The sequence below is a fragment of the Dendroctonus ponderosae genome, unplaced genomic scaffold (genome assembly GCF_020466585.1).
Source record: "Dendroctonus ponderosae isolate FM_Combo_2020 unplaced genomic scaffold, Dpon_F_20191213v2 Dpon_F_20191213_9, whole genome shotgun sequence".
NCBI lineage: Eukaryota > Metazoa > Arthropoda > Insecta > Coleoptera > Curculionidae > Dendroctonus > Dendroctonus ponderosae.
Genome location: NW_026019116.1, coordinates 3,724,768 through 3,738,559, shown reverse-complemented (window position 1 = coordinate 3,738,559; position 13,792 = coordinate 3,724,768). Strand labels below are relative to the sequence as shown.

The following is a 13,792-nucleotide window of genomic DNA, read 5'->3' as shown; positions in this document are numbered from 1 at the left end:
TGTATACAGTGTAGCGCGAATATTCGTTAAAATAACTAAAATAGTCCTGCCTAAGCCTGGGTAACTCGTGAATTGTTAGTTGGCGCAGTGCTGCATAAATGGCTTCGTGCGCCAACCCAATGCACCTGCGCAGTAACTCAGTTCCGTTGCTGTTGCTCTTCTTTATTAAGCAAAATCGATCTTCCGTTACTTTTCGTTGATAGCGTGTTGTTTTCTTGGGTAGCTGGACCTAACTGCAGTTAGGCCTGCTTCTTCGGCATATAAAATTCACCACTAAAGAACATTTTACTGCATCTTTGAATTTTTTTTCACTCTTTTTCACCCCATGTGCCTGCTGGATTTTCTTGCACTACACACTGCGCGCTTTTTCCCGGTATTTAGGAGCAACGTTTATTTAGTGGTTTAATGGCTTTTGCAGTACATATGCAGCAGCAGCAAAAAGTTGGAAACACTTTGTCCCAATTGTAGGTGACGGACAGTTGTGTGCACTCTATAGTGAATAAGTCCTACTAATTATCCTAAGAAGCGTCCTCAGCAGTAAATAGGTCTAACTGAAATCGACAAAAACTCCCTTTGAAGTGAATAAGTCGAACTAAAATCGATAAAGGCGTCCTCTGTAGTGAATAGGTCGAACTAAAATCGATAAAAGCGCCCTCTTTAGTGGATAGGTCGTACTAAAGTCGATAAAAGGGCTCTCTGTAGGGAATAGGTCGAACTAAAATCGACAAAAGCACTTTCTGAAGTGAAAAGGTCGCACTAAAATCGATAAAAGCGGCCTCTGTAGTGAATAGTTCGCACTTAAATCGATAAACGCACCCTCTGTAGTAAATAGGTCGAACTAAAATCGTGAAAAACGCCCGCTGTAGTGAATAGGTCGCGCTAAAATAGACAAAATCACCCTCTGAAGTGAATAGGTGGAACTAAAATCGATAAGATCGATCGATCTTTTGTGATGACGAAACAAATTTAATGTAAGTAGTTCTGCGATAAGCTGGAGCAATTGCTGAATTTCACGTAATTAAATTTCCGTGTGTTTCCAATTAAGTGAATCATGCGAGCCACAAAGGAAATCCTCTAAATAGCAACATACAAAAAATACAATGGACTTATGAACAGGGGGAACGACCGTAAAATAGGCCCAACAAAAAATATCTTTCAAATTTCGAATGGACGTTATGGTAGTAGACGTTAATTTTTGAATTTGCCTTTCCAAGTAATTCTATAGTCATTATTTCTGTGCAACTTGTTACTATTATTCTTCAGACGTTAATAGACAAAATCATGTTATCACTCAATTAAATTGGCTAACCATTTAGTCGCATGCAACCGGGCACAATTCCATTGCTAATGTTACTTCCAACCCATTGCCGCTTATTACTACTTTTGTTATTATTATCCTTATCAGTCTTTATTATTTTAGGACCACCAGATCCGCCCAGTGGGACCCCAACCATCACAGCCTTTGTCGATACGGTCACAGTGGCGTGGAGCAGCTCCCCATACGATGGGGGCAAAAAAGTCCTCGGCTACATTGTGGAATATTCGCTTTGTGGTAGCGACATTTGGAGCACAGCTGTAGACGACTGCACCTACCTTAGTCATGCGGTTGGAGGGTTGCAACCAGGCGGTAGATACGCCTTTAGGGTGCGCGCCTTCAATGTGCACGGAATCAGCAGACCCAGCGCCCAATCGGGCATCGTTCAACTGGAGGAACATAGTAAGTGTTTGACTGTGATTGAAATAGCGCTGACATGACGAACTTCTGGAATTAGATGGAATTTTTATAGCGCTTATTGGGTTGATTAGGGATCTGCAGCTTGTGCCAGGCAGTTGTCTGCTGAGAATATTTTTAAACATATTGCAGTCGAATTCAAGAATACCCTGTATCTGAACGGACAAACACCCTTTGCTGACTTGCTGTGAATTCGCTTCTAGATTCTATTCGCATTGGGCAAATTGTGAATTTCTGAGTATCTTGATGCAAAAATTGCAAGAGATGTTTCCTTGTCCTGCAGTATTCAAAGTTTATGCGCAAAAAACTTGTGTCGTCTTCTTGGACTAAGTGCTACCAACATTTCGTGATCATTCCCCATTTTATTCGTTTAGTTTTGAATCCTAGGTAAAAAATTGTTCTTGGGAATCGGCAGAACTGACGTTTTTCTTCAGGATTCCTCAAGCAAAAAATATTTTAAGTCGAAGGAGCTGAGTGTCCGTTCGACGAGACATCGACCATGAACCACATCTGAGCAAGAAGGTCGAGAAGCAAATCTTCCCTTAAACCTAGAAAAGTGTTTACCAAAACGTTCAGATAGTTTTCGCCTTTCCAACCATGCCGCATGACCTAAGGGCTCAGATGGAACGAAACATTTACTGAAATTCGTTCAGAAAGTGGTACAAACACTTCACTTGTGAATTAAATTATCTGTTCATCATTGAATAAAACTTTCCTAGTAGCGGCAGAAAAGTCTTCCATCAAAATCGAAGCTAAAAATTATGAGAAGGAAAAAAAAATTATATCGCGCTCCGCATAAAGTCGTACATGCTCAGGCAAATTTGTCTTCACAAAGCGTCCATTTCAATGATTTCTTTATTAGAAAACAGTTGACAATAAAAGTTTAACAATGAATTTTTTTTGTTCGAAAAATGGTGTTTGAGCTAAAACTGTGAGTGCTACAAGATTGATCCAAGAGCATATAATTAGTGTTTTCCCGTACTCAGTACCAAAACACTGAAGAATTTTCTACTTTCCCAATGCGGTTGAATGTACTTAATTTTTTCTGCAAAAAAGGGCCAACATAATGTGTAGAGCCCACGGTTCCATCCAAAAATTGATCAAACTGTCCATAGGAGAGAGTTACTGGTTAATTACGCACTAAATTGCTTACACCATATTACTATCAGTATATCTATTGTTCAGGTACCGTACGGATATCGGGTTAAACAACGTTTAGACGATAATAGTCTAATACTTTTATGGCTCAGGAGAATATTTACTTTCGCTTAATGTATAAATAAGAACCAAAATATATTTAAAAAGATTTACTTGCTGGCATTGTTGGGTCGCCTCGTTTGGAGTTAGTGGCACGTTGTGATTGTTCGTTAATGATACACAGGTTAAATGGAAGGTAAGCTAAAAACAACACTATACCGATGAAATCGTTCATCAACTTCCTTGCGATCTTGTAGCGAGTTTACTTCATAATAAGGAAGCGGAACCTATAATTAATAGCGCACATGCTCAGCTCATAAACTCCACAATAAATCAACTAGTACGACCTCGGTTTTAATGAAGCAACATTACTTGCTAAATCTGCTAATCACTGACTATGAGGGAATATAATTAAAATTGTGGTCTGTTGCAGACGAGTCCTCCTCCTTCGAGCACCGCCTCGTAATGACTGAACCCGGACTAGAATTCAAATCCCGATACGAAGTGCAAGAAGAGTTGGGCAAAGGAAGATTTGGTGTTGTCCATAAAGTGGTGGATAAATCCACCAACCAGAAACTGGCCGCCAAATTCATACGATGCAGAACCCCGAAAGACAAGGAGAAGGTACCAAATGTGTACCAGCTTAGTCTTTGAACGCAACTGAAGCAAACATTTTCAGGTCCAAGAAGAAATTAACATAATGAACCTGCTCAGACATCAAAAGCTACTGCAGCTGGCCGCAGCTTTCGAAAATCCCAAAGAAACCATTATGATTATGGAGTAGTAAGTTAACCAATAATTACGTCTAGGGTGGATGGCTTTCAATTTGCTTCTAGCATTTCGGGAGGCGAGCTGTTCGAACGAGTGGTCGCAGACGACTTTACTCTAACGGAAAAAGACTGCATTCTGTTCATGCGGCAGATTTGCGAAGGTGTTGCCTACATGCACTCCCAAAACGTGGTGCATCTGGACTTGAAACCAGAAAACATCATGTGTCATACTCGAACCTCTCATGAAATTAAAATAATCGATTTTGGGTACGTGAGAGTGGAAATCCTAGTCACATAAAGAGTAAAAAGTTGCTATTTTCTTACGCAGTTTGGCACAGAAAATCAACCCAGACGTCCCGGTACGAGTGCTCTTTGGAACGCCCGAATTCATTCCACCAGAGATAATCAACTATGAGCCCATTGGAATCGAATCAGACATGTGGTCATTGGGCGTTATTTGTTACGTGTTGTAAGTATTCTTCTCCCAAATGCCAATATCTCAACCAAGAAAGATTAATACGAATTTTGCTATAAAATGTTTCAATTTGGACCACCGCCTTCGATATACCTTCATGGTGTGACTATTACAGTAGAACTTGAAAAAAGCAACTCATGATGCAAATACAATTAATACACTGGAAAAAGCAATTAATTAATTTTCTGATGTAAAACCGAAAAAAAACTAGAAAATCGATAATAAAAATGTATGTATAGTACAACTTAAGACATACTGCATATCAGAGTTGAGCAACAAATCACTACCCGTGATTTTTCACAGCGATTAACAGCGTTCGTCACAGATTGTGACGAACGTAAAACAAACTGTGATTTTAAACGTGATACGTTACTGTACGTGAAGCTGCTTATATTTTCACTGCTAACGCTGCTATTGCGAGTTACGTGTAGTGATCATATGTTGCGCATGTGGCCCGACGAAAGAACGAACCCAAATAAAATTATTTTGTTCGCTAATAGGGAGTTTTTAGGCCCCTTAATTGCAACACGTTTTACTTTATCCGCTATTCTGAGCATGCGCATTAGTAAATAAATAACCGTTTACGTTATTAGAGGATAACGTGTTCCTTTATTTACGTACGAGTAACGGCAACGTTAATAAGCACCACGTTAAAAAAGCAGAACGACGGTGTTGACATATTTGACTTATTTCTAATATTATTAATAAAATAAGCGGCTAAAATAGAATAAGGAATATTTGTAAATTTAAATAAGACTCTCTCATTGATTAGTTTACGCCATTATTGCGTAATTACGGATTTTATGTGAACATTGTTTGGGAAAATTTGAACTTCGGCAACACTACTAACATCGCACTCACAGGTTCTAACTTCTAACCCATAACTTAACAATTTGATTTTGAATTTTTATTTAATATGTTCGGAATATGTTCCTTCTGAAAGCTAAAACTGATAAGGCGATCCCCGGGCTCAATATTTTCTAAATTAACAATAGCTAAATCGAGATTTTCAACTACTTCTAAAAATTTTCAATAGCTAAATCGAGATCCTTAACTATTTCTGAAATTTTTCGATAGCTAAATCGAGATCTTTAACTACTTCTAAAGTACTTCAATAGCCAAATCGAAATCTTCAACTATTTCTAAAATCCTTCAATAGCCAAATCAAGATCTTCAATTATTTCTAAAATTCTTCAATAGCCAAATCGGGATCTTTAATTATTTCTAAAATTCTTCAATAGCTAAATCGTAATCCTTAACTATTTCTAAAATTCTTCAATATCCAAATCGTAATCCTCAATTATTTCTAAAATTTTTCATTAGCCAAATCGAGATTCTTAATTACTTTTAGACTTCTTGAATAGTTAAATCGAGTCCCATAACTACTTCTAAATTTTTTCATTAGCTTTTTGCAACAACCGGTGAGTCAACGATGTAAAATGTCGTGTAAAATTAAGCCTCTTATTAAATCGTGATCCACATCTCCCTGATCATTTCGGTTCAAAAAGGCAGCTTCAATGTTTTCTTCCATCTTAGCCACTTTTTGTTTAATAACAGTACAAACTGAAACTAGCTTTGAAACTTCCAAACAAAACGGGATAAGAAAATAATAAAGTGAGGTTTATTTTATTAGGAGTGCAACAAACGCGGTATCAAAAACTAAAAAACGCACTTAACGTTATATACCTGAACACCTAATTTTTTTAACACTGCGCATGAGCACTATACCGTTTAGCGTTTAAGGCCAACGTAATTTTAAGGGGTCTAAAAACTCTCTATTGAAATCTTGCATTTGCGGGTTCCCATGAGCCTGGATTTTACTAATATTTTTGGAAACTTATTTCAGTTTGCACCATTCATTAGCCGCATTCTGATAGAGTATCGGTAACCTGTTTGTGTATTTCTAAAATAATTTTCTTGGAATATGTTTAGTGTTTCTGTTTTGTTCATTTTTTCGAATGGAAATTGTTTATTAGGTATTGTGCTAAAGACGAAAAACATTTTTTGGGAATTTACTTTTTGCTTTAGATGATAATTTTGCAAAATGCAATTTATGCAAAGCGAAATTATCTTGCAAAACAAGTGCGTCGAATTTGAAACGGCACATGGAATGCAACATCCCACAATATCAGTAAATTCTGAAAATTTTCGCGAAGAGTAGCGAAGTTTGTACCTATTTTCACTCAGATAACGTTTTTTTTAGATTAAACATTAAAATCAAATATAGTTGTTCGCAAAGAATTAATAGCTACATACGCTATTCGTTCTGTGTAAAACAATAGTTTTTTGTTCCTATTTTAATTTTTCTCCCCTAATGTTTTAAGAACTTTTAGAGTACATGGGTTTACAAAACCAGTTGCTAGTTGCAGACGCTGTTATTTTTTAGTGTCCTTAAAATAATTTCTACTTTAACTATAAAATAGTATTGTTGTATACCTAAATAACGTTATTTATTTAAAAAAATATGAGCTACAAGTGTTTTAAGGATGTTTCTGCAAGTGACGCACAATTGCCCATCACCTTATGACGCTGCTATATCACGAAAACGGCAACCAAAAGCGAAATCACATTCACAGGTTAAATTCACAGTTAAAAAGATTTACATTCACAGTTATAACAGTGATTTTAAAATCACGCTTTAGCTCATCTCTACTGCATATAGTGAAACCCCGTCACTACAGCAAACATTTCGGAACAATACTATCTTGTTCGAATTACTTCAAATTCTTCGAGCCGATATAGAAATACCACACTAATGACCATTAAATAGCGTGTAGTTGATCCCTCTTGAACTCTCACACCCAACAGTTAAGAGACGCAGAACAAAAATAATCCCTAATTAATTATAATAATACCATTATACTAACTAAAGTCAACATCAATCAATCATCGACCAAACATCAATTAAATTAATTTTTTTATTCGATTACGTACATACATTTAACTTTTGAACCGTCTTCTCCTGATCGCACCCATCCACAGACCGTGGGTGGAAGGAGACGATCATAATCGTTTGGCACGGCTGTAGCCGTTTAAGTAACCACAGGTCAAGAGTGGAACATTGCCCAATTAGCACCAATAGCTATAAGATCAAAGTTAAAATCGAAATTGTTCTTTGAGGAGTTGTTGTTTCAAGCCTTGAAAATGTGCCGATTAATTAAAGCCTCACATTTAAAAATACTTTTAGATTATCCGGTCTCTCGCCCTTCATGGGCGATACGGACTCGGAAACGTTCGCAAACATCACAAGATCGGACTACGACTTCGAAGACGAAGCGTTCAACACGGTGTCACAAGACGCCAGAGATTTTATTGGAGCACTTCTGCTCAAAAGGAAAGAGTAAGCGAAGCTGGCTAAAGCTTAAAGGGCAATTGCAAAAATATGTTTTTACTGTTGCAGAGATAGACTGTCAGCAGACCAATGTCTCAGGCACGTTTGGCTGGATCCGGATAATCACCAAGAGACAGTTGTTCTATCCACGGACAAACTGAAGAAGTTCATCATACGTCGGAAGTGGCAGGTGTGTATAGTAAATGGAAAACAACGGCGTGAGCATGCATTTTTGTGGTTTTACTTGTCTTTTTTCTTGGCTTGTTAACTTAGAAAACCGGCAATGCTATACGCGCTTTAGGCAGAATGACCAATTTGTCTAATAGCCGACGGAACAGTGCAAACTCCAATCCGAATACCCCACGAACGTCCATCTCCGGCAGCCTGGTACCGAGAATGGGCAGCTTGGAAGAAGAAAAGATGAATGGGAAAGTGGAAAATCTGTTCACCACCAGCATTGTTACGGAATCTTTCGATGAAAACGACGAAACTGCAGAGGAATCGCCGGAGGCATCCAAACCACCCGATAATGGCGATTTTGAAAGCTACAACAGCCATGAAAACAGTACCTTAAACTCCCCGACAACTACTGAGGAACTAGACGTGCCACTCGTTGCTTCTTCAGATATCACGGATAACGTTCCCGAAGAAGTGGTTGACATTGTCGACCCACACGAACTATCAGAAGATGTGCTTACCCAACTACCCAAAGACCTTACTGGTGAGCAGAACTTCAAAGCCAAAAAGGAGGTACGAACTAGAGCCTGCAGCGAACGGAGCGACAGTGGCATAAGCGACTGTTCCACTTACACCCACTTGACTTCGAGCAGCTGCAATTCGACTCCTTTGTTGGGCAAAAAGTTCCCCATCAATGAGGAGGGCGAGTACAAGTTCAAAGCGCACAGCGATGAAACCAGCTATGTGTCTTCGACGAGCATCAATCTAACAAGCAATATGTTGCACAAAGAGAATCTGAGGGGTAGCTCGGAAGAAAGCGACGTGAGCAAAAGCAGTTCCCAGGATTCTGAGTTGAGACCGGCGAGGACCAGGAGGTTTGCAGGCCGATTAGGCAGTAAAATTGAGTGTTTTCAAGCTAACGCTGTTAACAAGAGTGAGTTTGATGCATTAAGTACTTGCTTTTGATAAGTGCACGTCATAGACCTGGGTAACACTGTGTCGTGTGACACTTCTGGTGATACCGCTCTGTGTCTATGTGCTCCAACACCGCGCGTCTTACGACGCGACACCTTGAACAACACTTCACATTTAATCTCATTCAAGTGGCAGACTACGGCAAAATTAGTTCGTGCTCAAAATACTTATCTACTGATGAAAAATGTCCGTTCTGTTAATTCCCGAAATTTCGGATCGCAAATTCTGAAAAGAATACAGTGTTGGCACAAATTGAAGCACTGACAATGTTGCCTGCTTACACATGTTACAAAATATTTTTTTCAGCTCGAAATAATCACAAATTAAAACCACATTGCTGATTGTCAATTTTAATGTTTGCATTCGCTTTGTCCATAAAATTTGTCTGTCTAAAAAAAAGACGTGAACGCGTTGCACCGCTTAACGCAACTACGAGCGAACTTTCGAACCACCACACATCACCCAACACAGTGCCCTCTGTTGTCGACCGACACATAAAAAGTGTTGCGCACTGTATCGACGCAGCAAGCCGTATCGGTATCGCCGTGTTAACACCTGAAGAGCCACTGTGTTACCCAGGCCTGGTACATGGTGAGCGGAAACCTGTGGCTCAACTACAAGGAAAGAAAAACAAGTTAAATCCAACAAAATTGGATTAGGTATGGTCCTTTTTGAACGCATATTTTTAACTAAATGTATGTATATTTTTCTCGTAATTCGCGTATTTTTAATTTTTTTAATTTGAAATAATCACGTCATTGACTTATCGACTTTTTTACCCAGAAACATGCCCTTTTTCTTGATCCCCTGATGGAAAGTACGCACTTGCGCCACTGTTTTCGATGGCGGAAGCATCACTTTTACCCATTACAAATTTTCTACTTCCGTGTGAAAAGTAATAACTTTCACCACGCACGCTGACAGCTTGACTTTGTCACTCCCTGTCAGTTGTCAGTTTTTTTTCAAAACCATCTAGTCTTCAACGACGATCAAGAAAAATAGTATACGGTACGCGATACGAAAGTCGAAGGTCCGCCACTGCGTGTATGACGCCCTCGACTTCGCCTCGGGCGTTAATTTCAAACAGTGGCGGAAAAAAAACTTCAAGCAGTCTCTTGTACTGTGTAAATGCTCATTTGGGGCTCAAAATGTGGGATTCCAAGGCGGCTGTTGTCTTTGTTAAAGCCTTCTTTCACTGCCTACGTGGCCAGATCGAAATGCCCACGCATTGTGGTAATCTCTAGGTTTTCATTAAATTCCAGAAAAAAATTGAAAGAGATACGCTACAGTTCAGTTCTTTAGTGCTCCCCCAATGAATGTGTTTTCAATATCAATCGTTATTTTATCAACAATTAATATACTTTGAGAATTATTCCTTTGCTTCCAATTTGTTTAAAATTAGTCTTGCAGATATTCTTAATTTATATTATTTTCTTTCCTGGGCCCCAGTCACAGTGTGAAATGAAATTTTCTTGTATATCGCTTATTTAGTTACGTTTCGAAAGACAACAGCGCCATCATCAGACTTTAAAATTCATTCAAACTCATAATTGGCAAACATTATATTCATTTAGGTCTTTGCTGTCTTGAAACCTTCAATTTTTTCAAATTTCATCAAATTTAAAAAAAAATTGAAGGGTTTAAGACAGCAAAGACCTAAAATAGAAATTTATAAAAAATATATAAAAAATGAATATAATGTTTGCCAATTGTGAGTTTGAATGAATTTTAAAGTCTGATCATGGCGCTGTTGTCTCGCCGAAACGTAACGAAATAAGCGACATACAAAAAAAATTGCTTCACACTATGACTGGAGTCCAGGAAAGAAAATAATATAATAACAATTACACGCAGTCAGGAAAAGAAATCAAGATATTTTTAAAGGTGTCTAAACTGTTTAATGTATTGTATAATAAGCTGATTTATCATTTATTTATTTCTCAATGCACTTTTACAACAAACCGACCGCTTCAAAAGAATGGTCAAACAAAAGATAAGAAAAGCAGTAAAATTGTGTAAATGCCGCAATTCAAATATATTTTTTGGTCCGTTAATAAACGTCTCAGTAGTGCACTTTCTGCGCCGAATAAAGGCAAGGAACCAAAAAACGCAGAAGAAAAGTCGCAAATTCTTCACTGTCTTGCTCGCGTTGTGGCTTGATTGTGCATCATTCTAAAGTCTTAATTGTATCTGTATGTCTCCTTATTATTTTCCTCATTTCCTTCTTTGTGGGCGCAAGTTCTTTGTTCAATTCTTTCGACACAGACCTTACATTTTGATATGTTCAAAAAATCATTCCAAATAACTCTTGCACACAAAAAAGTTTTCATCTTTCTCACTTGAAAAATATAATAAACTTGTGCAACAAATATTATGAATGAATTACAACAATCACGATTTAAACAAACCTCACAAGTTACTTTTAGCGATTAAATAGCAACGTTCCATCTCGCAATCGTTAAACATTAATAGTAATTTAATATAAAAAAATGTTACTGCTTTTATCATTGTAGGGAAGCACTAGAATAATACTTCTTCAATATCTTCTTTATTACTCTCGTTCAAACACGCAACAATCTCCCAAAACGTTCTCCAAAAAAAGTATAGTGGGACCAAATCTGGTGATGTAGGCGTCCACTGTATCCGTTCATTTATACCCATCCAAATGCTTTAATAGGTTTCAAATGTCCAAAAATAGTTGAACTATTTATTCTTAAGTTATGTATCAGGTGCAGCTCCGTCAGGCGAGAAATATGTTTGCGGGTAGTTGTAAAATCTGATTTCAAGCTAACTTCTCACCTACGCAATTCGTTGCTGCAAGGAACTAATACGAATTTTTTGCCGCAACTCTCGAGTTAGATTTATTGCGCAACTTTGTCGATCAAAGTAGTGCAATTTTGCAACTCAACAACATAAAATTGTGCCCTCAGCAGACAAAAACGAAAATAGTAATATCAGAGTGCCTTCAAGTAGTCGACTACCGGGCTTCAATGCCATTTGGAAAACAATAAACATCGGATTATGAAGAGATTGTACATCCATCTGTCGATATCACCTCTCATAGTTTTCAAAACATGGGCCTTACGCGAGTTGCACATGAAGAATTGCATTAAAATAGAGTGCGTATTGCGTGCAATTCCTTGCACAATACAAAATTGCTTGCAAAACTGTCTAGCCGCCTAGTGTGAACCAATTGCATGCAATTTAGGCCCGGACAACGCAGTGAATTTTGAGGAGTTGGCGCAGTGTTACGCCAACCCAACACACCCGCGCAGTAACTCAGTAAAAGTAAAGTAAAAAAGACAAAGTTACTTATAAAAAATTTGATAACCTTTTGTCGTTTGCACAAAGTGATCAAACGTTACTCATTAAAAATATTTATGACCGTTTTCAGATGTTCAAATTCCAATTGAATAAATGAGTTTTAACTCAGAGAGCGACATCAACGCAAAAGCCCAACTCAACACAGTGTTACCCAGATCTAACGCAATTCGACAGTTGCTGCAATAAATTGGTTAAGAAAAAACCCAGCTTTAGCACAGGAAAGTGGTCTGGAATAAATTCCAAATATCGCACTGTTCTTCCATAGTTCCAATTAACAGTTACGACATTAAAAGAACGACAACCCAATTCTCAATTATTAATTTAATTTCTTCTCAAGTGCAACTGTTGAATTAGTAAAAATTGCAAACTTCTCGAAACACTTCGTTTGAGGGTTTGCGGAAATAGAGGTATGTTTCTGGGCAAAAATCTTATTTCCAGTTTCCAAACATGAGTAGTCGGCTTGAAATTGATCCTACTCAGTCTCATTTAAGAACTTTTGCGCAAAATTTCACTTTTCTCATAACAGAGCTAAACCATCGTGTTTCCCTCACCTGTACTGCAATTCACTTCAATTTTCCAGTTCCAAAACGATAAAAATCGGAACAAAAGGTGCTGGAAACCAGTACCAACCGATACAGTACTAATAAAAAATGTTTTTTTCGCTTCGCAGGTAAACCGCCGCCCTCTCAGGCAGAGAGCTTAAAGCGCCTACCCAACTACTCACTACGCAGCGTCCAAGACACCATCAAGAAATTCGACCACACCAATCCTGCACCCATCAAAGCTCCACTAAACCCCGAAAACACGCGATCTTCCAACATTTTATCAGCAAGCATTCGCAAAAACTCGTTCTGTGATCCAACAAAACTAAACCCTTCATCGCCCATCTTAACCAGGAAGACCATCACTCATGAAACCAGCAATCGATTGGTTGTTTGTAAAGGCGAGACTGATCCCCCAAAAATAACTGTGCACAGGTCACACAGTGCAGCGAGCGAAGTGGGCAGATATCGAGCGACAAAAATCGACAAGCTGGTGCAAAAACTGGAGAAGAATGGCCATAGGAAAGTGTCCGAAGATGGTGAAGGGGTGCTGAATACAGCGAATCCCACTGTGAGGTTTAGGAGTCCGTCCCCAAGCCTGTTGAGGAAAACGCAAGCAGTGATTAATAAGGAGAAATGCAACGAAAGGTATAGAGCGCAGAACAATTTGGATTCGCCAAGGAACAGAACACCTCGATCGCCTACATTGAAACTCCGAGGCAACAACGAGTGTTTTCAAAAAGTGTCTGCCTTCTGGAACAATCCAAACACCTAAATTCACTCCAGTGGTCTTAATTGGACGTTAATTACCTACTTCACCTAAATATGGAACGTATTATATTATTGCCGATTTTTGTTATTTCTCTTGTTGTTGTTCGACTTTGTGAACATGTATTATTCAAGACCGTTATTTTTGTGTTATCCTTATTGTTAATATTTTGTTATTTTCAACTGTGCAAAGGTGTATCCTCCTAAGATGTATTTTTGCGACTACTTATATAGAAATCTATGTTAATAGAGCATTATTTTATTAACAGTTGTATTATTATTCAGCAAGAGTTAGAATTTCTGAGGTTTATAAGAAGTGAGTTAGTTACATTTGGAAAGTGTCACTCGTTAACTCCCGCTTTAAAATCTATTCTGTCAATAAATCCGCCTTATTTCAGGCCTAAGGCCCCGACTCTACCATCTACGATTAGAACAATGATCGTCGATTAATTACTAAGGCAACGACTTATGTGCCACCATAATTTTAATCATCGGTAAGGA

General features: G+C 38.2%; 1 protein-coding gene across 1 annotated transcript in view; it reads left to right on the top strand.

The window, feature by feature from the left end:
• The window catches only part of LOC109535867 (titin), a 113,278-nt gene extending 99,721 nt beyond the window's left edge, over positions 1–13,557 (top strand). Inside the window, exons 61-69 of the mRNA XM_048669879.1 lie at positions 1,421–1,717; positions 3,363–3,553; positions 3,609–3,712; positions 3,766–3,966; positions 4,028–4,168; positions 7,362–7,514; positions 7,575–7,695; positions 7,779–8,616; positions 12,652–13,557. Of these exons, the coding sequence (XP_048525836.1) occupies positions 1,421–1,717; positions 3,363–3,553; positions 3,609–3,712; positions 3,766–3,966; positions 4,028–4,168; positions 7,362–7,514; positions 7,575–7,695; positions 7,779–8,616; positions 12,652–13,298 (2,693 nt within the window). The 3' untranslated portion in view covers positions 13,299–13,557. The remainder of the gene's footprint in view (positions 1–1,420; positions 1,718–3,362; positions 3,554–3,608; positions 3,713–3,765; positions 3,967–4,027; positions 4,169–7,361; positions 7,515–7,574; positions 7,696–7,778; positions 8,617–12,651) is intronic.
• Positions 13,558–13,792: the final 235 nt, after the last annotated feature.